At 54.1% G+C, this 25,448-nt stretch overlaps 9 protein-coding genes across 9 annotated transcripts; 4 read left to right on the top strand and 5 right to left on the bottom strand.

The window, feature by feature from the left end:
- Window positions 1-140: 140 nt before the first annotated feature.
- LAESUDRAFT_727075 (uncharacterized protein) lies at window positions 141-828 on the bottom strand. The gene is made up of 4 exons (XM_040909158.1): window positions 741-828; window positions 446-659; window positions 326-393; window positions 141-272 (listed from the first exon to the last, which is right to left on the bottom strand). The coding sequence occupies exons 1-4, from the start codon at window positions 743-745 to the stop codon at window positions 194-196; spliced, it is 366 nt and encodes a 121-aa protein (XP_040763170.1). The 5' UTR covers window positions 746-828; the 3' UTR covers window positions 141-193.
- Window positions 673-2,185, top strand: LAESUDRAFT_230303 (uncharacterized protein). Its single transcript, XM_040901656.1, has 2 exons — window positions 673-1,271; window positions 1,606-2,185. The coding sequence occupies exons 1-2, from the start codon at window positions 1,088-1,090 to the stop codon at window positions 2,064-2,066; spliced, it is 645 nt and encodes a 214-aa protein (XP_040763169.1). The 5' UTR covers window positions 673-1,087; the 3' UTR covers window positions 2,067-2,185.
- LAESUDRAFT_230304 (uncharacterized protein) lies at window positions 2,186-3,242 on the top strand. Its single transcript, XM_040901657.1, has 2 exons — window positions 2,186-3,084; window positions 3,176-3,242. Exon 1 carries the CDS (start codon window positions 2,304-2,306, stop codon window positions 2,871-2,873), a length of 570 nt encoding a protein of 189 aa, XP_040763168.1. The 5' UTR covers window positions 2,186-2,303; the 3' UTR covers window positions 2,874-3,084; window positions 3,176-3,242.
- Window positions 3,243-3,837: 595 nt separating this feature from the next.
- LAESUDRAFT_727071 (heat shock protein 30) lies at window positions 3,838-5,074 on the top strand. The gene is made up of 3 exons (XM_040909157.1): window positions 3,838-4,030; window positions 4,093-4,245; window positions 4,309-5,074. Exons 1-3 carry the CDS (start codon window positions 3,896-3,898, stop codon window positions 4,855-4,857), a joined length of 837 nt encoding a protein of 278 aa, XP_040763167.1. The 5' UTR covers window positions 3,838-3,895; the 3' UTR covers window positions 4,858-5,074.
- A 652-nt stretch (window positions 5,075-5,726) lies between these two features.
- LAESUDRAFT_656067 (uncharacterized protein) lies at window positions 5,727-8,068 on the bottom strand (the record flags this gene model as incomplete). Its single annotated transcript, XM_040904592.1, has 5 exons — window positions 5,727-6,066; window positions 6,130-6,401; window positions 6,466-6,846; window positions 6,903-7,943; window positions 8,000-8,068. The coding sequence occupies 5 exons, from the start codon at window positions 8,066-8,068 to the stop codon at window positions 5,727-5,729; spliced, it is 2,103 nt and encodes a 700-aa protein (XP_040763166.1).
- A 370-nt stretch (window positions 8,069-8,438) lies between these two features.
- LAESUDRAFT_727067 (lysophospholipase) lies at window positions 8,439-10,506 on the bottom strand. Its single transcript, XM_040909156.1, has 7 exons — window positions 10,063-10,506; window positions 9,811-10,011; window positions 9,664-9,762; window positions 9,564-9,614; window positions 9,480-9,509; window positions 9,353-9,427; window positions 8,439-8,715 (listed from the first exon to the last, which is right to left on the bottom strand). Exons 1-7 carry the CDS (start codon window positions 10,423-10,425, stop codon window positions 8,593-8,595), a joined length of 942 nt encoding a protein of 313 aa, XP_040763165.1. The 5' UTR covers window positions 10,426-10,506; the 3' UTR covers window positions 8,439-8,592.
- Window positions 10,507-17,083: 6,577 nt separating this feature from the next.
- Window positions 17,084-17,523, top strand: LAESUDRAFT_230166 (uncharacterized protein). Its single transcript, XM_040901654.1, has one exon. It carries the CDS (start codon window positions 17,151-17,153, stop codon window positions 17,487-17,489), a length of 339 nt encoding a protein of 112 aa, XP_040763164.1. The 5' UTR covers window positions 17,084-17,150; the 3' UTR covers window positions 17,490-17,523.
- A 2,025-nt stretch (window positions 17,524-19,548) lies between these two features.
- Window positions 19,549-21,406, bottom strand: LAESUDRAFT_760294 (lysophospholipase; the record flags this gene model as incomplete). Its single annotated transcript, XM_040912715.1, has 7 exons — window positions 19,549-19,671; window positions 20,335-20,409; window positions 20,462-20,491; window positions 20,546-20,596; window positions 20,646-20,744; window positions 20,783-20,992; window positions 21,044-21,406. The coding sequence occupies 7 exons, from the start codon at window positions 21,404-21,406 to the stop codon at window positions 19,549-19,551; spliced, it is 951 nt and encodes a 316-aa protein (XP_040763163.1).
- A 1,809-nt stretch (window positions 21,407-23,215) lies between these two features.
- Window positions 23,216-24,462, bottom strand: LAESUDRAFT_813528 (uncharacterized protein). Its single transcript, XM_040914497.1, has 3 exons — window positions 23,964-24,462; window positions 23,719-23,901; window positions 23,216-23,654 (listed from the first exon to the last, which is right to left on the bottom strand). The coding sequence occupies exons 1-3, from the start codon at window positions 24,354-24,356 to the stop codon at window positions 23,604-23,606; spliced, it is 627 nt and encodes a 208-aa protein (XP_040763162.1). The 5' UTR covers window positions 24,357-24,462; the 3' UTR covers window positions 23,216-23,603.
- Between the last annotated feature and the right edge of the window lie 986 nt (window positions 24,463-25,448).

The raw sequence follows: 25,448 nt of genomic DNA, 5'->3' as shown, positions 1-25,448 counted from the left end.
GTTCCCTTCAATGATGCGCGCTCAGCGGTGATACGCCCAGCTTGACCGCAGTGCATGGAGAACATATCGCCAGAACCTACCAGACATCTGTCAGACTAAGCCGATGCTCCTGAGATCGCAAGTTGATTGATAGCAAGGATAGCGGAACAAGATCGAAGGTACGGTGCAATGAGGCGACGAACAGCATGAATGGTCATCCGAGTCGGTCTGTGAAGGTTTGCGCGAAGAGGGAGCGTGACGGATCCTGCTTGGCCCTCTCGTCCTTCAACATGCTAGCGAAACGTGCTTAGCATAAAAGACATTGAACCAAGCGAGGACAACTCACCGAGCGTCGATTCTAGCGTCATCGCCCTCCACTGCCAGCATAGGTTGCGCTATCTTCGCATCGATGACCTGCAGTATCCCTGAGCATGACAGCACGAAGAGATGGAACAATAGCGCGCACGTAATGGTTATCGCAATGCGGGCAGTACTCGTCGCTCTCGTCATAGTTCGACATGTCCTTGCGAAACGCCTTCTTGCACTTCTTGCACATGAACACCATCTCCGTCGTCTTCGTTAGCTTGTGATCCTGCGTCTCGGCGTGGCACTCGGCGCAATCGAACCACTGCTTGCAGCATGGCGCGCGGATCGCGACCTGCGCGTTGAGGACGTGTTTGCTATGGGATGCTTTGGTCGGTATCAACGACGTGCATCGCGCTGTGGGTGGGCGCGCACACCCACTCAAGCGACATGCTCACCACATCGTGTCCGGTATCAGCTCTAACGGTGTTCAGCTCGAGTCTGGCTGAGACGAAGATTCTGGTAGGAAGCAAGTGCGGCAGTGGCTGAGAACGAAGCGGTCCCGCCAAATTCTCTTCGTTGCCTTCATCAAGCCCTCCCACCCATCTTATCTCATGACGGGCTCTGTACGCCTCCCATAACATGTGCATCAGGCACGATACACTCTACACTCTCCAGCATTTCCCGTACGCACTCCGGAGGTCCCAGTCGTGGCTCTGGCATCAGCTTGTGCTTTAGAAATCTCACACACTGTCTTCCGGCGCAGTCGCTCGCTGTTCTCGCGCACTTCCTCTTCCTCCTGTGCATGGCATGTCTATCGGCGACGACGAAGGCTGAAGAACGCATAGACTCGGACGAGGCGGGAGCGGTCGACTCCAGCTGCATGCCAACACCGACACCGTCGACCGGCCTACGAGATGCAAGTTTGACGGATTCACAGCATTTTAGGACTGTCGAAAAGCACTCTCCAAAGGTGCATGTCTCTACAGGTGAGTCCTTGAAGAAAGTAGCATGTCTTTCAAGTCGTTGGGAGGCGCGTGCCTCGCCAGTGGATCGAGTGGTGCATCGCATTCACCCGGCCTGACGAATGATGCGCAATATATGGGCTGGCTGTTACTCTTTGTCGCAGCTTGCCACTAGAATGCACTCGAGTTGCTTTCATGTCCACATCTCTCTCTGTGCGAGCTGTGTACATATCCCTTTGGTGGATACCGTGGAAATGTAGCGCCAGTTCCGGCGAATATTCCATACCGATCATACGCCGCAACGTAACACTCCGGATAACATGAACCAAAGACTAATGATCCATTGCTTTCATTGTAGAGGATGAAGACGGTAGTGCACAAGCTCTGATCGTGCTGAAGAAGGCAGGAATAGCTCAAAACATCTCTGCAAACTGTACGCATATATCAACCCGGACGTACACCTTCGGGCAGCCCTCCTCGATACCAAGCCTCACACGACTGCCACCGCGACCATCAATAGAGGTCCATCCAGCGGCGACATGTTTGAGCAGTGCCGCGCTCACGATGCGCGACGATACCCGCGGTATTATCGTTCGCGAAGAGGACTACATCTCTACTCTCACAGTCAGCAGCGCGACGACCATATCTATCAACCTGTCTGCCGCGTCGAGTGTGACGATACAGGATGCAGCTGCCACGACGACGACGAGTTCGAGCAGTGACAGTGCGAACAGCGCGTTGGGACCGTTATTGGGCGGCTTGCTGGGTGGATTCTTCGGGCTCATCGCCATTGTCGGAGGAATATGGTCACTCTGGTAGAACATTCCAACACCAGTGCCTCATCACATTCGCTCACGCTACGCTTCTCGATGTTCCAGGCATTACAGACGGCGTATCTTCGGCAAGCAGCAAACAGAAGATGTCATTCCATCCTCGCCTATACACGACTACAAGCCACCCGCCCTTCGCCGATTTTCCCAGCCTCCCACGGCTATTCCCCAACCGGAGCCAACACCGCCGCCATACCAGTACGGACGGTTTGGGCGCCCGCGAAGCATGCTGTCCACGTCGAGCTCGCCACATAGTCACAGTCACTCGGGCGAGCCGGCAGGTTCGCGCTCGCACTCGTCGGTGCTCACGAGCAACTACAGCCCCACGCCGTGCGCTACGCCACTACCAGGGATGGGCACCGCGATTTCTCCTGGGCCGAGCCTCGCGTCGAGCTCGCGCCCGACGACGCCAGGGCCCGCGCTTAGCTACCCACCGTCGCTGCAGCAGTACCTGAGTCACGGGCAGCGCGTGTCATGGCCACGGTACGACCCGTCGGCATCGGCGTCCACTTCAGAGGAGGGGCTAGAAAGGCGAGGGGAACGCGAGCGGCGGCCGTCGAGGTTATCGTTGACGCTGGCGAACTGGAACCCTGAGACAGACCCCGAACTAGACTTGAGCGTGCTAAAGCCGGAGGACATTGAGAAAGCGAAGACCACCGAGGGTGAGAGCCGTGGGGCGAAAGGGGACGAGCGACAGCGAGATCAGGAGAAGGAGAAGGACACGGACGGCTCTCAGCAAGCATCGGACCTCAGTCAGCTAGCGCACGCAGCAAGCAGTGGACACGTGTCCGCTTAGGTCTGCATCTGCGTCTCCCATCATGTCCGATGGCTCGGCCTGCTGCTTGTTGTGTAACAGCAGAAGTCAGCTCGCATCCGAGGCGGCCCGACCATTGGCCCACCCAATATCCTACGACGCTTGTAATTCGCTGGGACAATTGTTCACCCACTCACATTGCTATCTGACATACCTGCAGGTGTGGCCCGCGGGCCAGCGCTGCTTTCGCCTCGTACGTATTGTTTTTCGACGTCGGACAGTTACTAGAGATGCCACGGACGATCAGTATGATAAATCGTTGCTTACGAGAGGCAAAGTTCCAGTGACGCCCTAGTGCGGTCTCACATCAATCTTCGGAGGTTCTGACTCGTGTAAACGTCAGCGTGAACGTTCACAGGACTTCCTTCGACGTATTAGTGGCGTCTGCGAAGAGAACGTCGGCCGAGAGCATCGCTAACCGGCTACTCACGAGCCCAACACTACGCGTTTGTTGCATATGGCAACAGGTGCGTGGTCCCCGTTCTTCCATTGGTGAATGGATGGCTGATTCTGTACTCCCTGCACATCGTCCCCCTTGACGCTGCCAGGACCATGATGCTCGTCTAGAGAACGACATGTGTTGGCTGGGGGAGGGTGCAAGTCTTGATAACGTTAACGTTGCCTGCACCCGGCGGGAACGGCGAGTGAGGGCGGCAGACTGAGAGAGCCAGAATGTTCCATTCATCACAATTGATCACCATGCGCGGTGATGTTCAATCGGAGTCTATCCCGGACTGGAACGGCTCGCATGAGCTCATCCCTTCCAAGTCGTTCACCGATGTTCTTGCTTCCCATGCGTACCGCGCATGTCTCGGGGATCCTCGCATGTTCAGCGCTGCATTGCCGGAGCCCGGGGCGTATAAAATGCGAGCTGTGGTCAGAGCTCATCAGTGGTATCACGCCCTCGTTCACGCCCCCAATTCCTTCACGATCCCCCCCGTTCCTCCTTTCCTCCAGGCTCGCCCTCCGCTTTACAACTCGTTCACGTGAGATTCGATTGAACGATGGGCAACAAAGCGATCAGTCTCAACCCGCCAACTGCGGACGAGCACCTCACCACCCAAGCCTCTGACTGGCTTTGGGCGGCGTTCTCCTTCATCACCCTTTCATTGCTCTTGGTTTCAGGTGTGACCATAACGGTGGGTGTTGATCGCAATGTCATCTCGCGTGGGCGGTCAATGAACAAAGCTCCTTTCTCCAGAGATCCCGGGGAACCCGTCTGTTCCACAACATTGCCATCATCGTGCTCGCTACCTCCAGCATCACTTACTTCTCCTTGGCGTCTGACCTTGGCTCGACTCCCATTGACGTCGAGTTCCGTGGTCATGGTAGCGACCCGTCTCGTCAGATCTACGTAAGTTTTCATCGGTAGACTTGCCCATAACATGCGACGTTGACCACCTTATTTGTGTACCAGTATGTCCGCTACATCCAATGGTTCATCAACTTCCCGCTGCTGCTCCTCGCATGCCTACTCACCACGGGCTTGCCGCTCTCCGACGTCTTGACAACACTCTTCATGTCCATCGTCGTCGTCATCACCGGGCTCGTTGGAGCGCTCGTGCATAGCACCTACAAGTGGGGCTACTACACTTTCGGCGTCTCCGCATTGTTCTACATCTGGTTCTCCCTCCTGTGGCGCGCGCCCTCCACGACGTTCGCCGACGGTGGTCTCGTGCGCCGCGGCTATTACCTCGCCGCGGGCTACTTCTCCTTCATGCTCATCACATACCCAATCTGTTGGGCGTGTGCCGAGGGTGGCAACGTCATCACAGTCGACTCGGAGATGATCTGGTACGGTATCCTCGACTGCCTCACCGGCCCCGTCTTCCTTGCTATCTTCCTCTGGGAAGTTCGCAACGTCGACTACAACGCGCTCGGCTTCCGTTCGGGCAAGTATGTCGACAATGGTGCGGCTGCTCGCGAGGAGAAGGCTCCAAACCCCGCCGGCGAGCAGGTTGCGTAGAAGCTTTGGTGCAGGTTCCTATGAGCTCTTTGTTTCTCTTCCTGGGGGCGTCTTCCCTCTTCCGTTAACGAGCGTATGAACTTACGAATTAATGACCCCCCCTCCCCTTTACCCCCTTCCACGTTGTCTCCTCTTCGACGCACTACTGTAGATGTAGCTTTACCGCTTTATTCCCACGTTGTAATACCGCTTTCGTATGCCCCGTACTTGTTACCCAATGCGCATTGGTTTTAGTGATCGGCCGCAAACAGTCATCGGTTGTAAGATTCGGTTGTAAGATTCGAAGATGCAAGCGCTTGAATTGTCAGCCAGGGATTTCACATCACACGAGTTTGTGTTATAGAGAGAGAGATGGTATAGGAGGAGAGATACACGCAGAATTAACCATCGTTATATCTGTCAACTATAGTACCGGTATCGAGTGCAAAAGGGGGGATCATTCACAACCATCGTTCCATAGCGTGACGGGGCAGCGACGAGCAAAGACAGAATGCCGCCGTATGAACACCGGGAAGAGAACAATCACGATGAAGGGTGGGTACCATACGTAAACGAAAGAAGAGAAAAAGTACGCGCGATAGAGAAAGTCAAGTGAAACAGCCAAAGCCCAAGGTCCGCGGATGTACGTGGGATATCGGTTCGCCCGGAGGGACGAACGGGGACCGCGCCCAGTGAGTAGGTCTGCGGACCGCACCAGCTTAATCTTCATCCACTTGCACTATCGTTTTTCTAGGAAACAGCGCCGGGCTACGATCCGTTCAGAGGGAGGGCGGGGCATACGGTGATCAATATATCACGGGCGAGCAGAGAGCGGGTATCCAGAGAATGAGGAGCGAAACGACAACGGAAGGAGAGTATGCAAGAGATGTCTAGTTGGCGGCAGCGATGGCTGCGTCGACGGGTGTGACGACGACGTCGAAGGTTTCCTGCTTGACATCGACCTCCTGCTTGACGTCGACATCCAGCTGCATGGGCTCTGCGCGGACTGCCTCGATGGGTGGCTCGATTGCGCTGACGGGACCAGCAGACGGGGGTCCGTGATTGCTGTTCGAGCGGCGAGCGCCCCCCTGAGGGCCAGAGCGCGGTGGGTTCGCGCAGCGATCCTTCCCGTGTGCAATGCGCAGATTGGCGTAGTCAGACTTGTTCTTCACGCCGTCGATCGCCTTGATCGCGTTCGAAATGTTCGTGAAGTTAACAAAGGCGCAGTTCCTGCGACGTACGAGATCGCACTGTCAGCATCAAACAATAGGCAATGCGTGAGAAGGGACCGACTTCTCCTTCAAGAAGTTGACAAGCTCAATGTCTCCGTATTCTCCGAAATCCCTTCTCAGCTTCTCCTCGTTAAATGTGTCGAAGTCCTCGATGTTCCCGACGTAGACGTTACGGGTTGCTCCCGAGTGCACTGCCAGCGCAAGGGCAGGTGGGAGAGGACCGGAGTTCTTGCCCCAACCAATCTTCAGACGGCGGTTGTTCAGCGTCAAGCCTTGATAGGACGCAACTTGGAAGAACGTGAGGGCCGCAGCGGGATCAATAAACGTCACGAACTATGAATGAGAGCCGGAGATGAGTACGGATAGAAGCAAAGCGCAGCAATAGAAGGGCACTGACAGCGATGTGCTTGTCCTGCATGTACCGCAAGCTCTGAAGGACACCACCACGAATGGCATTGCACAGGTCCTCAGCAGTCGTCTCGGGGTGGATATTACCGAGGTACACGGTTCGATTGAGACCCTGAGTACCCGCCATGCCTTGCAGCGCATCGGGTGAGAATGGCATGTATGCGGTCAACGGAGAACCGAAGCCTGCGCCATTGGCCTGGAGGGGTGACAAGGTGGCTGCAGCGGACTGTGCAACCAGCGATTGGGCGGCAGCTGCCTGTGCAGCTTGCGCGGCAGCCTGCTGTGACTTGGGGATGTATGCACAGCGGTCCTTACCATAGTTGACGCGCTTGCCAGCCCAGGCCGGCTCCGTGGGCAGCGTATTTACCACCTGATAGATAAGTTGTTCAGCTTTGAAGATGGACCCGTATATGCATTGCAGCGCACCTTCGTTGCGACGGAGATGCTCAAGAAGTGCACAAAACCGATGTTCTTGTCACGAACAATCTTCACCTGGTCAATGAGACCGAAGCGGCTGAGATCATCTCTCAGCTGTTCCTCCGTAATCCCCTCATCCAAGCCACCGAGGTAGACGTTCCGGCTAGCATTGCTCTGTTGGATAGCGAGCGCGACCTGGCTAGGCACTGGGGAGGGCTTGCCCCAGCCAATCTTGAGCTCTTGCCCGTGAAGGGACAGCTTCTTGATCAAAGCATCCGCGTGGAACGCCGCCGCGGTCGCACCATCCAGGAAGGACAGGAATACGCACGATTTCTCAGGCAGCACCCGGATTGATTCGAGCGGCCCGAAGTGGACCAGGTTGAGAAGCTCATCAACCGAGGCAGTCGCGGGCAGGTTGCCAACATAGACTGTGCGTCCCGTGGCATTGTTCTGCGCCGAGAGCGCCGCTGTCAGTGCGGCGGGCGAGTAAGGCCCAGCTTGCATCCCGGGAATCTGCAGTGACAGAGGCCGCTGCTGGTTCAGATTCTGCGTACGATCGACATGCAAACCCGCTCTGCATGCGGAGACTGGGGTGCTCACCTGTGTGAAGTTCGCCATATGCGCGTTGTACGGGAACCCGCCGAGCATGTTCATCGCTGGCAGGCCCATCCCCAACATGTTATACCCCCCGAATCCGCCGTATGGGCTCCCTCCGTTGTTCCCGTTGGGTGATGGCTGCTGTTGCTGAGGCGTGAACGGCCCTGCGGTGTTTGGGCTCAGCTGAGATGGCATGCCGTTGGCGCCCACTGTCGCGGTGTTGATGCTCAGCTGAGGCGTCGAATACAGGGGGTTGCCGCCAAATGCGTTGGACGGGGGCGAGTTAGTGAACCCCGACTGTACGATGCTTGCGTTAGGCCCGTACCCGTAGTTGGCAAAGGCGTCGCGGTTTACTGCCGCTGAAGAGAGACCGTTCGTTCCGTTCGACGCACCGAAGGTGGGGGACCAGCGGGCCTTCTTGGCGTCAGGGCCACCTACAGTATCCATAGATCTCTGCCACGCAAGACATCAGCAAGGCTTTGCTAGCTGCAGACGCCACGGATACTCACCTTCATCATATCCAGATCGAAACCGTAGCCAGCGTATTGCGCGACGAAAGCAGTCTGTGAGTCATCCATGTCGCGGAGGCGGTATGTCACGATTCAATGGACGGAGGACGTAGGTAACGGAAAAAAACGATAGAAGCAAGTTAGAGAGTGTGGGGAGCGCAATAGCGGATCAGGAACTCTGGTAAAAGAGCGTGATGGAGTTGGTGTTGTAGAAAAAGACACGCACAAAAAAAGAGGGCGGTGGATGCGATATATAGGATTATTTAAAGAAGAACTCTTGAATTCACGGCTGCCCACCACGAAAACGAAGACGAGGGACAACGGGCAGGGCGACAGCGAAGAAGAGAAACAAGGCGAGTCCCGCAACTGAACCTCTATCATCTGCAGCTAATTGTTCCCACCCTTCGGCTATTAGCGCACGGACCAATTCCCCTTCCCATCCTCATCCTGAAACGCGACGGAAATGATCCATTCTATCTACTACAAATACAGCGCAGGGATGATTGTTCAAAATCATCGCGCGAGACAGATACAGCCAGACGTGTCAAGTGAAGCGTCAACTCCTTCGCAACAGCACCGTCAATCCGCCGCCATCAGAGCTTGGCCAGCTGCGGGTCGCTCTGCTTTGGTATGTGTTCGTGGATCCACGCAACGCATTCGTCCCAAAACTTCTCCTTGACACCGTCGGGCTCGTTCATGATTTCGTGATATGCACCCTGAATAAACAACCGGATGAGCATATCGCATTTGAAAGACACAATGAAGCGGATCAGTGTACAGAACGAACGTCAATGGGCGCTGTCTGAAGACAGCTCGCTCTATAAAATTCATAGCGATGCCGACAGACAGTTAAAATGAAGGATCCCCAGGAAAATGAAAGAACTCGCGGGTCAGCTTCGGCCCCTTCTGCACCTTCTCGTCAGACCAAAGCTCGTCGAATGCATTGACGAAGTGGTTCGACAGCTTAAATAAACGTAATCATGAACTGCTTAGGCTGACTAGTGTCCCGTGGTCATACGATGAGTCCGTCGGTTTCGGTTATGGACAGGAACGCGTTCCATGCAGATGTACTGCACAAGTGTGATAGCCGCATAGCAGAGCACCCATGGGACTCCCGTGCGGTGAGCCAAAGCTCGCAGTGGGCACATCCCCGTAGCCTCTGTGAGCGGCAAGAGCTGACGTTTCTTCTAGCTGCAACAAAGTCCTGTCAAGGACATTAATGAAGCAGCATTTGTGCATCGGCTTCTAAGCCTCCTTTACTTGTATGCTGTGGGGAACCTCGCCCGAAATTCGAACGCAATATGGTCGCAGAATATACCAACGTGAGCGAAATGCCAGAGAAAAGACTCTTACCGGGTACAACGACAGCTTCTTGTCTTCTGCGTCGATCTTGCCGAAGAACTCCTCGGACGCTTTGTAAGATGTGACCTGCCAGCATGGTCGGCATCGAGATCCGGATTGCACAGCGTTAACTCCTCACCTTGTCATCCGTGCCGTGGACAATGAGGATCTAGATAACTGCATATATGAGCGCATACAGACTATGGCAACGAACGAGACTCACAGGCAACTTCTTCGGCCAGTACTGATAGCCGAACCAGAGCACCTTCTCGCCCTGATGGGAGCTCGATTACACAGCGCACGCGCATCAAGGCATCACATACCCTGTCAAGCATATCAGCCAGCCCACGCAGCGTTCCGTACTCTTTGATCAGTGGATCCGAACCAATAGCGTTGTTCACAACAGGATCGTGAGAGAGATCCTGGCCCCACGGTCAGCTACAGTGTAGAGCAGCGCATATCGCACTCGCCTCGGGCGGCACCTTCGCCGGGAATGGCATCCACGGGACGACCAGTGCAGCGGCGCCGCCGACCTTGCGCAGGAGTCGCGGCGGGGGCGTAGTCTGAAGGATGAGCGGGCTCGACGCGATGACCCCAGAGAGCATCTCGACGGTATCCTTTGACGGCGGCGGCTCTGTCTGGGTGGGAAATGCCAGGACCAGTGCGCCTCCCTGTGCACGCTGTCAGTGTGAGCGAGTATCAGGATCATACGGGTCACACACCATGGAGTGTCCAAACAAGAAGAGTGGCAGATCAGGGTAGTCTCTCTTCACATGCCGCACCCACCATTCGATGTCGCGCATCTGCTGCTGGTGCGACGTCTTCCCGTACGAGGCATCCTTGCTGCGTCGCTCGGGGTCCAGTGCTGTCCTCCCGAAGCCGCGCTGGTCAAATGTAAATACGAGCGTGTGCTTGGTCGCCCAGTTGCTGTGTGCGTGCTCGTGTCGAGCTACGTGCTCTGCGAATCCATGAATGAACACCACCGCTGCGTGCGGGCTTTCCCTTGGGCGATAGGTACGGGTGTAAAACTGGTGACCGTCTGGCCCGGGAAGCCATGCCTCTGTGTACGGCTTTGCATCAGACATTTGGTATATGGTTTCGTGATCGCAGAACGTAGAGCGACAAATGCAAAGGAGACAGTAATGCCAGGGGACCGGCGCCTGCGTTGCGGATAGGCTCAGGAAGGCCCCGGGCAACTCTCATATATGAGTGTCGCAAAATAGAAAAATGCTATTTTGAGGGGCCCAAAATCATGATTTCCTTGTCGCTGATTGCATATTTAGGGCCTCTGAGGCCGTTCCAAGACCCCTAACCTTATCGCAACTTAGCATATTTTGGGACCTGATGGGTGTCAGGAGGCCCCCAATTAAGGCATGTCCGGGTGGCTAAAGCTTGATATCCATGCGACAAGGCCCCCCATGGTAGCCCCATATCAATATAAATTAATTGAGTGATTTCCTGAACCCGATAACCGTTATAATACATGCAGGCATTGTCTGCATTGTTACGTCCAAGAGCATTCGAGCCTTTCCTACATCCTCTCCTTCCCCTGAGTCTCACTAGTCACTCTAAGCACACATTCTATGTATCCCTCGATTATCAGAACATCGTTATGCAAGAGCACTTTTTTTTTTTTTTTTTTTTTTTTTTTGTTTTTTTTTTTTTTGTACATTTATTTCTATACCGCGCTATGCGCGGTTGGGAGGGTGTAAATACATGAATGAAACCGCACGAAGAAGTGTCGACGTGTGGACTATGAGTAAAGAGGGAGGTTTGGCCACAGACGTGCCGCGAGGGCAAGGCGTATCAGCCAGGGTCCGGGGGCGCGAGGGCCGCGGCGGAGAAAACGGGTGTGGTAGAAATGAAAGCGATGAGGCGATGGAGGCCGGTGGGGTGGTGCCAAAACCGACGTAAATCCAGGAGGGTGGGCTCGGGGGTCCGGAAGAGCAGGTGCCGTACGTGCGCGTGTCTTGGGCAGCGCAGCATGACGTGGGTGCGGGTGCTGGGGGTGGTTAGATCGCACACACAGGGTGCGCCACGGAAGTGACGAGCGGGGCCCGCCGTCCCAAATTGAGAAGAAAAGTAAGGGGCCAGGTAGCCGTAGCCCGTTAAGGCTTGGGTTAACCTGGCTTCTACGTCGCGTTCATAGTATTTAGAAGTGAAAACAGGGTGGAGCGTCTGGGAGGGCAGGGACGGCCACGAGGACCGTATTGCAGGGGGTCGATCGGTGTAACAGAATTCAGTTTGCCAGGAGGTGGTCGCTCGCTCGCGCGCCCAGTGCCTGGTCCACGTCAGGGTGGGCAGGACACTATCGGGTAGGGATGTGCCTTCCTTGGCTAGCCGGTCCGCCACCTCGTTACCCAGTACACCCGTATGCCCAGGAACCCATAGCAAAGAAATGTTCAGAAGTGGGTATTGCTCCATGAGAGGAGCGAGAAATGCCCGAAAGCGAATAGAAAAGGGCTGGCCACTGTGTGGTCGCAGCGACAGGACATTGGACAGGGCAGCGCGGTTGTCCGCGCAGAGGTAAACGTGAGTGATCATGGGGTAGGTCGCCAGAAAACCGGCAAAGCGGCTGGCGACCGCTGCCATTGCGAAGAGCTCTGCGTCGTACACCTCAGCCTGGTGGCCCAAGCCCCAGGCCCGCTCGTACTTTATCGCACCCTGGTGAATGATACACGCACCTGCACCTGCTCGTCGGTTCCGCGGGGCGGGGTCGGGCTGGGCGATTTGGGAGCCGTCTGTGAAGACCCACAGGGCGTCGGGTAGAGTGACGGAAGAATGTAAAAGAGGGAAGAAAAAGGAACGTAAGTACTCCTTGGAGCCGTCTTTGGTAGGCGGAGGGACACAGACGTGAACCCTCTCACCCCACGGATGCGCGGGGTCCCAGGGCGGCTGCAACCAGGGGAGAAGGCGCGCTGCTCTCTTGGGCAGGGTTTGTTCGAGCACATCCACTGCGCTGGTGCCGTGGTGGATAGGGATGGCGGGGTTGAGGAGGGAGAAGTTGGGCGGGTGTGCAGTGCGGTTGGCCGCCAGGCAGTGGATCACCGGATGGGACTCGGATAGGGTGAGGAGGCGGGCTGCGGCAAGGCCGTTGAGTTTGTCGAGCTGGTGTCGCATCGGCAGGACGCTGGATATGAGGTTGAGGACGTGGTGGGGGGTAGACCGCCATGCTCCCATGAACCACCGCAGTGCGTTGTTTTGTACCTGTTGCAAAGGTTGAAAGAGTGAGCGTGGGCCCCGCGGGTTATACCACACAGGGCTACCAAAGGTAAGTATGGGAAGGATGGTGGTAAGGTATAGCAGGCGGGCTTGCGCGACCGTCATGCCCCGCTGTGTGTTGGCGAGCATGCGGAAAGCGGCTACGCGGGACGAAGCCCTGGCCGCCATGACGCGAATGTGGTGGGTGAAGGTTAGGCGTCTATCGTACCAGATGCCGAGCCATCGCAGATATGAAGCGGGCTGTATGGTGACATCCCTTCCGTCCCACTGAATCCGCAGGGGAGGGTTGACGTCAAGGGAGCGTCTCGGGGAGGTAAAATGGATAAGCTCTGTTTTCGCCATGCCAATGGTCAGCCCAAGCTGACGAAGCGTGGCGCCCACACTCGGCAGAGTGCGCTGGATGATGGTCGTGTTCTCGTTCAGCGAGGGAGAAACGATGAGGAGGGAAAAATCGTCGACGTAACCCGCCGTGGACTGCTGGGGATGCGCGAACGGATCAAGGTTCGCATACATCGGGGAAGAGTATATGGTAGAGAGGACTGGTGACAGAGGCGATCCCTGTGGGATGCCGAGCACAGCGACGTGGTATGACGGACCCAGCTCTGAATTGAGCTTGGGCCGCACAGTGCGCGAAGAAAGGAAGGACATGGTCCAAAGGACCTCATTCGTGGGAAAGCCCATAGAAAGGAGAGCAGAGTGAAGGACGTCGTGGCGAATGTTATTGTAGTATCCCTCGACATCCATGCACAGTAAGGTAGCAGAGAAACCGTTTTCCCAAGCGGTGCGTACACGGTGCATCAAAGTGACTCCGGCATCCACGATGGAATGCTGGCCCCGCCCACCAAACTGTGAGCCGGGCACAAGATTGTGAGCACCGATCTGGAAGTTGAAACGGGCAGCAACCACTTTCTCGAGGACCTTGCTTAAGGTTTCCAGGAGAGCAATTGGTCGGTGGGACTTGGGTGTGGTGTAATCCGCCTTGCCCGGCTTGGGCAAGTACACAACTGCCGCAGCCCGAAGTGGGGCGGGGAGGTAACCCATGCGCAAAGAAGAGAAAAGAAAACGGAAAAGAGCATGACGCGCACCAGACCGCCAGACCCATTTAAGGAGCCGCCACGACACTCCGGAGATGCCAGGTGCGGAATAGTTAGACGCAGCCTCGATGGTGGCAGTGACTTCAGTGACAAGGAGGGGGCGGTCTGGGCGTGCTGCCGGAGGCGCAGAGGTAAAAAGAGGAGGCAGATCAGGCAAGGGCGGAGACGCCGGAAAATAGAAACGGGTGAGTAGACGACCCGCGTCGGCAGGGAGAGAGCCAGTCTCCCTGTCCGCGCGGATGACGGGCAGCGGTGGTGCCCGCACTCCTTTGGTCCAGGAGGCGAGTCGCCAGGGGTCGGTGTGCTGGAGTCGCGCGACCGCCTCCCGGGTCCAATCCTTTCGAGCTTGTCGGATGGTGGTCGAGAGGGCGGCTTTGGCTGCTTGCCATTCCTCACGAGTAGGCGCCGCCTGGACATTTGCGCAGGCAGTGTCGCACGCATCGTTCCACCAGAGCTGGGAGGCCCGGTGAGCATGTGTGCGTCGAGGGAACACTTCGTGGCAGGCCACGGACATTGCTCGCAGAAGAGCCTGAGCACCCGCGTCGAGGTCGTCATTGGTGGTATAGTTGGCCGGCGGTGGGGACAGCGCCAGCTTGCGGGCAAGGCACGTGTTCCAGTCGTCTCGTTTGGACACATCGACTCGAAAGCCAAGGTCAACGTCTACAGGGTGGGCAACGTGAGAGAGAGTAGAGGTTAGTAGAGCGTGATCGGATTCAAAAGATGTGGGAGTAGCAGCAATTCCGTGAACGTGAAACTGCGCACTGGAGGTCGCGCAGACCAGATCGATGATGGTGCCTGAGAGCAGGTCTCCATTCACCATGTGGGTGGGTTGATCGAGGTCATTAAGGATTTCGAGCGACTCGCGCTCTAGCCACCCCGCAAAAGCGGTGGAGGCAGTGGAAGCAGAGCGGGAGGCCCGTCCGGTCCACGACCATAGGGGGTGGTGGAGATTAAAATCGCCGGTGACAAGGAGGTTCGCTCGTGGCGGGAAAGGGATGTCATAGAGAATGGGCAGGACGCGGTGTTGGGCTCGCGAGCCTTCGTTATAGCAATTGACCACGAAGAAATTGTGGGTGGGATCAGAGCGGGAGACGAAATGAAGAACGACCACATCTGGGTCCGACACCAGGTCGGTACGCATGGATATGTGGTAAGTGTTTAAGAGTACGCGCCAGACCAGGATACTGGCTCGAGGTCGTGGCATCGCAGAGGTTGAGGGGAAATGAAAAGCGTCCAGGCCGTAGGGCCGGACATTGACGTGACCAAAAACAACAGTGCCGGACTCAGAGCCATGGGGGGTGTCAATGCCAATTTGCCCCCACCACGGTTCTTGAAGGAAATAGATATCGTATGAAGTGGAAGAAACGAAACCGTGGACGCGCGGATTAGACCGGGCCACATTCAGATGCGCGGTTGTAATATTCATGATGAGGGGTTGGTGCGCGAGATGGGGATGCGGTAATCTTTCCGCGCAGGGCAGGCGGTGTCAGCGGCATTGTGACCGTTGGTGCCACAGACCACACAGAAATAGTGAGCAGACTCGCAAGGCTGATCGGCCAGGCGAGCCTCATGATTGCAGACAAGGCAGGCCTGCCGATGCATATCGGACGTGTGGGTAGTCTTTCCACAGAAGCGGCACACCGGTGCCCGCTTCTTGCAGTGACTTTCGAGATGTGTGAGGCGCCAGCAACGAGTGCACTGACGGAACACGGGACGATCTTTCGACTTCTTAACCATGAGGCGAGAACCATAAAACCAGATAAAGCCAGCGGCGTCACCGCGGTTGTCACGACCGAGGAGGTTGCGCGCGCAGAAGTCGCGGTGCATATCCTCAATAGAAACGATAAGGGAGGATTTCCCGAGCTGCTCGCGGTGCTCAGGGGGAACGACAAATCCGGGAAGCCCATTGAAGTGAACGGACGAGAACATGGAGTTGCGGCGTAGCTCCGCCAGAATCTCCTCCTCGGTGAGCATGTCTCCCGAGTCAGGGTGACGGAGCGGGCAGCTCGGAATGAAAAGTTTAGTTACCGGGGCGAGAGGGCGGAAGTCTTGTGGGACAGATGCCTGCTCTCGCGGGCCCGGTGCAGGGGACGGTGCCCGTGGGACCACGCCCAGCAGATGACGGATGGGCCGGAGACACTCCTTGATAAGCGCATCCGGGGAATCATGCGAGAAAGCCGCTTGGACCTTGGTTGGTCCAGCGAAACGAAGACCGAGAAAACGTACCTTCGCCCACGCGGGGGTCTCGCGCAGGCGTGTATGGACCTTGGCATACCATTGGGGCATGGTGCCTCCTGCCTCGATGGCGGTATGCTGCTCGGGAGTAATGAGAAGGACGTAGCACTTCTCGCGGTTCTTGGCGGCCACCTGTGCCATGGATTGGGCATTCGGGGCCTGTGTCACAGGCTGCGTGGTAGGCTGCGCTTCCTGGGCAGTAGCACTGGAGTCGGCGGCAGGGGCACGTTGTCGACCAGTACGGACTGGCGGTTGGGGTCGCGGTCCCTCGGGGGCCTGAGGAGGCTGTGGCAGCGGGCGCCCACGTACGAGCTGGGCCTCGATAGCCGACAGTCGCGTGTTGATGGCTGACGTGGCCATACGAACGCCGTCCTCGACAGCCTTAGTCAGGGCAGCCTGCATGTCGATGCCGACAGGGAGGGCGCCTTCCGTGCGCGGGCGGGTGTGCGGAACTTCGTCCATGAGTGCGTCGTCGTCGAGAAGGACGGCTGCTTCGCTAAGCCGCTGATGGAAGAGACCTTGGTAGAGGTTCAGGACCCGGACACCAGCCTCGGTGTCGACGATGAGGGGGTCGCGCACGAGAGCGTCGTGGAAGTCGCGAAGGCAGGTAGAGAGCGCGACAGCGCAGTTCTCGAACTCGTCGGAGTATGACGCGGCCTCGTAGGGGCCTTTGATAGCGCGTTGCACGCCGACAGAAAGGTCGCTCAGATTATTACGCAGAGACCTAATGGTGTCGCGCATATGAATGTGGACCGGCGGGTGCGGGGGCGTCGGCCCTGGGGCCGACGACGTCGCGCTCGCTGGCGGTGGAGACCCTCCCGGAGGAGTTTGCTCGACACCTATGCCCTCCATGGTCGATTCGCTGGCAGTCGCTTGTTGGGCGCTTATAGCGGACATGGTGGTACGGGAAAAAGAAGAGGTGCAAGAGCACCATGCTGTCTCGCCAACAAATCCGTATGTTTTCAACTCTGACATGACGTGACATATCGTTACATAACGTGACATAGTCACGGGCCTTGTCGCACTTTGCATACTTCAGGCCAAAAACTTTGCATATTTTAGGCTGATTTTGGAAGATTTTTGCGACACTCATATGTGAGAGTTGCCCGGGGCCTGCTCAGGATCACTCGCACCGCCTAGTATTCAATATTCAATATCAATGCTGATAATTAATGCACTCCCCAGGAGCGGACGGGCGTCTACCAATCTGTATTCATCATGTACACGAATACTAGCTCATCACTACACCTACGCGAAGGATGCTATGGATGTTCCCGGGCTTACAGGTATGCAAAGACGTGAGGATTGCCCTGTCGGCACTATGTCCTCTGCTGCGGCACGTAGTAACGCGCATCATCTGCTACTCGCCGAAAGCCGCCCTGTGTGGAAGCGGGGCAGCTGGTAACGATGCAGACTTACCGTGCACTATTATCGCTCTGGTTAAGGGCAATATGGCATTGGAAAATGGCGAGGGGATCCTGCTGAAAAGCATGTATGTCGCTACCGGCGATGCGACAAATAGCCAAGCCGCCTTCCGAAAACGAAGCGAGGTACGGAGCAAGCTTGTCTCCCCTAGGCAGACCTATAAAATCGTCTGAGGAAGCGACGACATACGATATTAAGGTCTGCTTCAAATTCCGCCTTCTGTAGTGTAGCACGCCATTTCGATCACGTGCCAATACTTAGTCGGGTATGCAGAGGCGGCACGAAGACTCAGTATCGCGAAGCCAAAGAAGATGACTCGCATTGTCGAGCGTGCGACGAAGATAGCATTCGTCTGTTGGACGGAGGGAGATCATCACCATTCATGATACCGAGCTCGATGAAGACCCATCAAAGCTTGTTGACCTTGATCCCGACAGTGATGTAGATTAGATGGCCTCAATATTGATTTGTTTGGTGAGCTCTCTGATTCCTTCGTGGCGCAATGTGTCGGTCTGAATTTGTATTGTTATATTCGCAGTGCACCACTCGTCCTAAGCTGTTGGGCAGTGGCTTATAGCTTGAGTACTTATGGCATGATTTTTCACTGGATTGTCTGCTTCGATGATACCCTCTCTCTCTTCTCTGCCCTTTCCTGCTCGAATGTTATTGGCTGCTCATCCCGTGCGCACATCTTGTAGACTCTCGTGCTGATTCTGTTTTGATATACCTGCTGGCCTTATGTTACTTGGACTCTTTGAGGGCTTCTGGTCGAGGCAAATCCTTATGCAAAGTCACAGGCTTGCACGGCTTTTTTCTTTGCTTGTGAGCAGATGAAGCCACTCTCGAAAGTACTTATTCAAGTGACGAAGCTGCCACCCAAGACCGGTTACAGACATTCCAAGCATCCACGAGCACCACAAGACCAGGGACCTCCTTTCATCTGATGTGCTTATTGGTTCTTTGTGGCTTGAACAATCACAAAAAAGCCGTCACGTGTGGATCGTGGTATGCAGCCATTCCTCATCCCGGACGACCTCTTAATGTGATGGCTGACGATCGTTTGTTCGAGTCTACCTTGTCCTATATGCCGCCTCTCCCTGCCACTTGACAGGCCACTCCTTTGAAGGCCTTCTTTGCTCACATCGTCGACGATGACAAAAGCGACATCCGTTCTCTTGGTCATCCGGATGCACTCAGGGATCTGGTATGGAGAGAAGACATAGACGATTGTGAGGTATTCGTCCATGATGAGGCTGAACGAGGCAGTCTCTTTATGGCTTGTCGGAAACATGATTGGCCGTTCCTTCTGGTTGCATCCCTGCGGCAACTGGAGCCACAAGTTAGGTGGTGGAGGTGACAAGAACAGCAAAGACTTCGAGAATCAGCTTAGCTCGCGGCTCCTCGGGATGATCACCTGTGTGCACTCTTCCACCAGGCACTTACAGGAGCTCGTGCGATTGTCCAGCAGTCGAAGGGCAAGACCATCATCCCCGTGCACAATAACAGCATAAAATCCGCCATAAGATTTTCGAGGTGAGTCATCCGTCGCTCTGTCGTAGGCGTGTTTGCGCTGACGTTGCCACGTTCAGACTGTCGATCCTAACGACGGCAACCAATTCAGGAAAAGTGAGTGACACGTTTGTCTCTCGCAGAGTATCTCACTGACATCCTATTGCATACTTGAAGAATGGAGCATTGCGACTTGACCTTGCAAGTCGAATGAGGCCCACGCTGCTTGAGCAAGGCTTGAAAGGGCGAAGACGCACCGTCCTCAGCTTTTGCCCGCCTACGACAGGAACGAACGCTTGATTCAATCACCGTTCACTACAAGCATGGGCTGAAGGGGGCGCTTGTCAAGGCAGTCGTTGATTTCACGTTGGAAGATTGAGAAATTTTACTCGTTCAACACCGACATTGTCGAGCTCGAGATGATTGAGGAGCCGAGTTCCTTTATTGCTTCGCCGATGAAGAGGAGTCTCGAGGACGGCCCATCGCACAGCCCCACGAGAAAAAAGCGTGGATTCTGCTCGGTACGCGGTCTCACTCCGTGATGTTAGATCAAATGAGTTCTGCTCTCTCAGATGAACCCCCATACTTATTCTGTCATCGGTTGTGTGCGCTGTCGATTTAAAATATGTAGCACATAGAAGAAAAACATCTTTCTATATCGCGACAGAACGCGTGTCCGAGTTCTCCACCGCGCCGACTCGATCGCAAGGTCTGTCACGGGCATCAGCCAGGGTTTCTCGAGTTAAAGTACAGTTTGTATAGCACGTCGGTGATCCACCCATCGCAGTCGTACCAGAACTTCTCCTTGACACCGTCGGGCTCGTTCGTGATTTCGTGATATGCACCCTGAACAAGTAGCCGGATGAGCATATCGCATCTCAAAGACACAACAAAGGGGATCGGTGTACAGAACGAACGTCAATGGGTGCTGTCTGAAGACCAGCTCGCCTTTGAGAATTCATAGCGATGCTGACAGACAGTTGGAATGAAGTATCCCCCGGAAAATAATAGAAGTCACGAGTCAGCTTCGGCCCCTTCTATATCTTCTGGTCGAACCAAAGCTCGTTGAATGTATTGACGAAATGGCTCGATAAGTTAGAATAAACGTAACCATGAACTGCTTCGGCTGAATAGTGTCTCGTGGTCATACTATGAGTCCGTCCGCCCGGGGAGAACAATGCCACATCAATTTCTGTTGTGGACAGGAACGCGTTCCATGCAGATGTACTGCCTCAGAGTGATAGCCACATAGCAGAGCACCCATGGGACTCACGCGCGATGAGCCAAAGCTCGCATTGGGCACATCCCCGTAGCCTCTGTGAGCGGCAAGAGTTGACGTTCCCTCTAGCTGCAACAAAGTCCTGTCAAGGACATTAATGAAGCAGCATTTGCGCATCGGCTTCTAAGCCTCCTTTGCTTGTATGCTGTGAAGAACCTTGCCGGGAATCCGAATGCAATATGGTCGAAGAATATACCAACGTGAGCAAAACACCAGAAAAAGGCTCGTACCGGGTACAACAACAGCTTCTTGTTTTCTGCGTTGATCTTACCGAAGAACTTCTCGGACGCTTTGTGAGATGTGACCTGCCAGCACGGTCGGCATCGCAACCTGAAGTGTACAACATTGGCTCCCCACCTTGTCATACGTACCATGGACAATGAGGATCTAGACAACTGCATGTATGAGCACATACAGACTATAGCAACGAACGAGACTCACAGGCAACTTCTTCGGCCAGTACTGATGTCCGAACCGGAGCACCCTCTCGCCCTGTTAGGAGCTCGATTACACAGCGCGGGCGCATCAAAGCACCACATACCCTGTCAAGCATATCAACCAGCCCACGCAGTGTGCCGTACTCTTTGATCAGCGGATCCGAACCAACAGCGTTGCTCACTGCAGGGTCGTGGGAAAGATCCTGGCCGCCGGTCAGCTACGGGATAGAGCAGTGCGTACCGGACTCGCCTCGGGCGGCACCTTCGCCGGGAACTGCATCCAGGGGACGACCAGTGCAGCGGCGCCGGCGACCTTGCGCAGGAGTCGCGATCGGGGCGTAGTCTGAATAATGAGCGGACTCGACGCGATGACTCCGGAGAGCATCTCGAGGGTGTATTTTGACGGCGGCGGCTCTGTCTGGGTGGGAAATGCCAGGACCAGTGCGCCTCCCTGTGCACGCTGTCAGTGTGAGCGAGTATCAGGATCATACGGGTCACACACCATGGAGTGTCCAAACAAGAAGAGTGGCAGATCAGGGTAGTCTCTCTTCACATGCCGCACCCACCATTCGATGTCGCGCATCTGCTGCTGGTGCGACGTCTTCCCGTACGAGGCATCCTTGCTGCGTCGCTCGGGGTCCAGTGCTGTCCTCCCGAAGCCGCGCTGGTCAAATGTAAATACGAGCATGTGCTTGGTCGCCCAGTTGCTGTGTGCGTGCTCGTGTCGAGCTACGTGCTCTGCGAATCCATGAATGAACACCACCGCTGCGTGCGGGCTTGCCCTTGGGCGATAGGTACGGGTGTAAAACTGGTGACCGTCTGGCCCGGGAAGCCATGCCTCTGTGTACGGCTTTGCATCAGACATTTGGTATATGGTTTCGTGATCGCAGAACGTAGAGGAGACAGCAATTTCCAAAGTTACATGTGGTTCGCGAACCGAACTTGTTTACTGGAGCGGCCCATCTGAGCCGGACCGACTCGAGCATTCAATAATCTAGTTACATCAACCAGCTGTCTTGTTGGATTGTCAATCAACTGAGATGGTGGCTGAATCGGCTCGCAAATAGCCAATGCCCATCTGGAAAGTACATAGTCTCGCAACCAGACCGTGTAGGGGCGGGAGAGGTGGCATCACCACAGCCACAGCGGAGTACAAATTGGAAGGCCAGATTTGAAACTTAGGTCGTACTATCAGTGGCCCCACAATGCAATTGCAACCCTAATGCAATTCACGTCTTTCCCGTCTTAATAACACATTCAAAATCTGAAAAATTCATGCAATGTACATGCAAGTATTACAGTTAAGGCTGCCTATTCAGATTTTTGACATTGCATGTTGCTGGCATATGGTACAAGTAGTTACAGTGAAGAGCCCCATTTTGATGCTTTCCCGAGGCTCGCTTGCTCGCATAGCTGATCATGGTCTCATGAGGCTCTCGAGTAGACTTCGTATATATGTGAACTCTATGTTGACAGAAGCCGACATATATTGCGCGAGCCCTGCATTCTCTGGGAGGAGTGTAAGGAGTGAGTGGCACCGCAGACATGAAGCGATTTGCGCATGTGGCAAATGCTTAGCAAATGTCGACAGGTTTTTTGCCTTTGTGATCTCAATTTGCTACGGTTCCTTCCCACATTCTGTATTAAGTATTTGCATATAATATGTTGGAGGCAGAAATTTAATATCATATATTTAAGAAATGACACCATTTTCAAACTCACCAAATACATTTAGAATTTGAGTGCTGTTGAATGTAATTATACATTTTTGAATTTCAAACTATGACATGTATAAAATATCCAGTAGCAGATGAAGGTGTGATTATGCCTACATTCTACTTTCCTACTGAAGTCATTCTAGCCAAGATTACTAGAATGAAAGTCATTCACCGTAATTACACCTTCATCTGCTACTGGATATTTTATACATGTCATAGTTTGAAATTCAAAATGTATGATTACATTCAACAGTGCTCAAATTCTAAATGTATTGGTGAGTTTGAAAATGGTGTCATTTCTTAAAATATATGATTTTTAATTTCTGCCTCTAACATATTATTATGCAAATACTTAATATGGAATGTGGGAAGGAATCGTAGCAAATTGAGATCACAAAGGCAAAAAACCTGTCGACATTTGGTAAGCATTTGTCACATGCATAAATTGCTTCATGTCTGCAGTGTGGCTGCCAGAACGAGAAACATACCCAAATAAGGAAGGTTCAGAAGGTCCATTCGAGCTGAGAATGGCGGAGCTGCATCGGAGAACATCCATTTTCAGTGGTGCCGGATCGGACTGTCAAAATGAACTCGTTCCCACACGGTGGCTGATGATTCTTGACAATTGCATTGGTGTTGCGACTGGAAGTCATCCTCGGATTCATCCACTTCGCATCCTGTTCACTCACAAATATTCATCAGTGTTCTCAAGACCCCAGTCTTTGTAAGAATAAAATCTCCGAGGGGGTCTGCTCACTGACAGCAGAATAGGATGCGAAACTCTGAAAAAATTGCATTAGTGGACCAGTGATAGTACCAAGAACATCTGTCCGTGCTGTTGCGAGTACTGTATCAGTCTTTCCGGTATCTACGCATCTGACTTCGAGAATATTAAGCAAGCAGAAGGCTCGCTCAGCGCTCAGCGCGCGCTCGAGCTACATATAGACCTGCTCTTCCTCGAGTTTATATACTACGTGCACATACTACTACTCGTCACGAGACCGCGTCTTGATTTCATCTCACGGCGCGTCGCGACGCGTTCGTATTCAACCAAATCGAATAAACAAGATAATCAGTAATTCTTGAAGCTCCTCCGAGGCATACAAAGCTTGAAAGAAAGTTTAGCACGCGAGAGTATCACGATTAGTACAGCAGACATGGAAGCAACTACAACCAGCATGCCGAGCCTGCAAGGAAATGATACAGCAGAGAATGTTACATAAATCCTTCCTAACACTGTCATGGAGAATCCCAGCTCAGTCCGCGGAACACGCAGCTATTTGACTCTTGCCCATCTAAGCGGGGACAGAGCTATCTCCTAAGGCGGGATATATAGATGGCCGCTTAATAATCGCGAAGCTGCACGCCCCCGTCGAACGCGTTCAACAGGCTCGGCTAACAGCATACAAAACTACTCAGTATCAATGGGAATGAGGTTAGACACGTTGGTGGAACTCACTTCAAGAGACATCGACACGTCAGCAACCTCTGAGTCATCGTTCCTGCGGTCCTCTATCCTCTTGTTGGTAAATGGAGCATAAAACGGGGGGATGATTGCCCCTCGTGGAGCGTCGCTGGATACTGGTACTGGAGGTTGGCCTGTGGCAGTGAAACTGATGCTATAGCACTCGAGACGCAACTCCTGCGTATGTTGATCACGGTCGGCCTCGATCGTACTTCCTCTACCACATCGGCACAGCTCACCTCAAAGCTGTTGTCGCGCAATCCAGGCGCACAAGTGATGCTCTGGAACACTTCCGGCTGCCGAGATTGGACCGAAAGCAGCGCATCAGAGTACGAACGTCGGCACCGTGGCCGGGGGGAACTTGTTAGCAAGCGGCTTGCTGACTTGGGCTCAGGCTCGAACATGGGAACTTCAGGCAATTCCATTGTCATAGAGATGTCCGCGAGAGATTTCTCGATATCCATGTCGCTGAGGTCGGCTAGGGTGAGGTTGCGCACTGGCTCGATGAGGCCGAGCGAGCGTCCCTCGCTCTCAAACTCGTAGTCGAGCGAGTACATCGACAAATCGTGATCTTCCAGCATTGATGTTGGGACATAGGCGGTAGGCTGAAGATTGGCAAGCATTGTGGCCATGTCTGAGCACTAACACGACGGTGGGGGCTGAGCAGTGAGAAATGTGCAATGATGAAGTTCAACTTGTCGGCCAAGTCGGTGGCCGTCGGTGAGCAAGGTTCACACGATCCATAATGTTCAGCCACAATTGATCTTGCCTTCGACAGATCTTGACACATGACTCGTACGGGAGGAAAGCTCTAGATCTTACATTACATGTGAACTCGCGAATATTGTACTGGCTTCCTTACACGTTTCATGAATCAATGTGAGTAGAATCAGTGACGAGAAGCATCCATGAATGGAAACGCGGGCCTTGGCTCATGTCCATGAAAGGTTGAGCAGTGGCGGGTCCTGCTATCAACTCATGATATCAGGATGTTGCAAGTATGCGCCGAGCATTTCTCCGAAGTTACATGTTAATTGCAGTTGAGATGGCTACACCAATCACCCAGTCTATACATACACTGCGTGAAACGCTGAATTACTGTGGGCCGAGGATTTCCCCGGAATCCGTTAATCCTACACAAATCCTTGCTAGATTACTCTAAGATCCCAACTCTCACAGAATGCTCTTAGGATTTGCCTATCACTGGCTTATTACTCTCACATTACTTGTTGATCTCAGGACCCTTTTCACAAATTGCCGGGCTGCCCCACCATTCACAGTGATTTATGAAGAGGTTTTCCGACTTAGTAGATTCAAATCTTGCTGATAAGTCTTAGCGCGTACGTGACGTCGTGCGACACGTCTTGCCTTACACCATCATGTCTATCTTCACGCGATGCCTTGCGCTGTGCCAATGACCACGTTGCACTGCAGACATGAAGCAATTTGCGCATGTGACAAATGCTTAGCAAACGTTGACAGGTTTTTTGCCTTTGTGATCTCAATTTGCTACGATTCCTTCCCACATTCCATATTAAGTATTTGCATAATAATATGTTAGAGGCAGAAATTAAAAATCATATATTTTAAGAAATGACACCATTTTCAAACTCACCAATACATTTAGAATTTGAGCACTGTTGAATGTAATCATACATTTTGAATTTCAAACTATGACATGTATAAAATATCCAGTAGCAGATGAAGGTGTAATTACGGTGAAT

Source organism: Laetiporus sulphureus (assembly GCF_001632365.1).
Source record: "Laetiporus sulphureus 93-53 unplaced genomic scaffold LAESUscaffold_26, whole genome shotgun sequence".
Lineage (NCBI taxonomy): Eukaryota > Fungi > Basidiomycota > Agaricomycetes > Polyporales > Laetiporaceae > Laetiporus > Laetiporus sulphureus.
This window is presented reverse-complemented; position numbering and strand designations above follow the sequence as displayed.

Coding starts and splice junctions, on each gene's coding strand:
- LAESUDRAFT_727075 (XM_040909158.1), bottom strand. Junction 394..445: donor CGCATTGCGATAACCATTAC/GTGCGCGCTATT, acceptor GGGATACTGCAG/GTCATCGATGCGAAGATAGC. Junction 273..325: donor GACGCTAGAATCGACGCTCG/GTGAGTTGTCCT, acceptor ACGTTTCGCTAG/CATGTTGAAGGACGAGAGGG.
- LAESUDRAFT_230303 (XM_040901656.1), top strand. CDS start 1,088: ATGGCATGTCTATCGGCGACGACGAAGGCTGAAGAACGCATAGACTCG. Junction 1,272..1,605: donor AAAGGTGCATGTCTCTACAG/GTGAGTCCTTGA, acceptor CTTTCATTGTAG/AGGATGAAGACGGTAGTGCA.
- LAESUDRAFT_230304 (XM_040901657.1), top strand. CDS start 2,304: ATGCTGTCCACGTCGAGCTCGCCACATAGTCACAGTCACTCGGGCGAG.
- LAESUDRAFT_727071 (XM_040909157.1), top strand. CDS start 3,896: ATGGGCAACAAAGCGATCAGTCTCAACCCGCCAACTGCGGACGAGCAC. Junction 4,031..4,092: donor TTTCAGGTGTGACCATAACG/GTGGGTGTTGAT, acceptor TCCTTTCTCCAG/AGATCCCGGGGAACCCGTCT. Junction 4,246..4,308: donor ACCCGTCTCGTCAGATCTAC/GTAAGTTTTCAT, acceptor TTTGTGTACCAG/TATGTCCGCTACATCCAATG.
- LAESUDRAFT_727067 (XM_040909156.1), bottom strand. CDS start 10,425: ATGTCTGATGCAAAGCCGTACACAGAGGCATGGCTTCCCGGGCCAGAC. Junction 9,763..9,810: donor CGGCGAAGGTGCCGCCCGAG/GCGAGTGCGATA, acceptor CCGTGGGGCCAG/GATCTCTCTCACGATCCTGT. Junction 9,615..9,663: donor TGGCTGATATGCTTGACAGG/GTATGTGATGCC, acceptor AGCTCCCATCAG/GGCGAGAAGGTGCTCTGGTT.
- LAESUDRAFT_230166 (XM_040901654.1), top strand. CDS start 17,151: ATGCTATGGATGTTCCCGGGCTTACAGGTATGCAAAGACGTGAGGATT.
- LAESUDRAFT_813528 (XM_040914497.1), bottom strand. CDS start 24,356: ATGGCCACAATGCTTGCCAATCTTCAGCCTACCGCCTATGTCCCAACA. Junction 23,902..23,963: donor TGCGCGACAACAGCTTTGAG/GTGAGCTGTGCC, acceptor CAACATACGCAG/GAGTTGCGTCTCGAGTGCTA. Junction 23,655..23,718: donor ACGTGTCGATGTCTCTTGAA/GTGAGTTCCACC, acceptor GTATGCTGTTAG/CCGAGCCTGTTGAACGCGTT.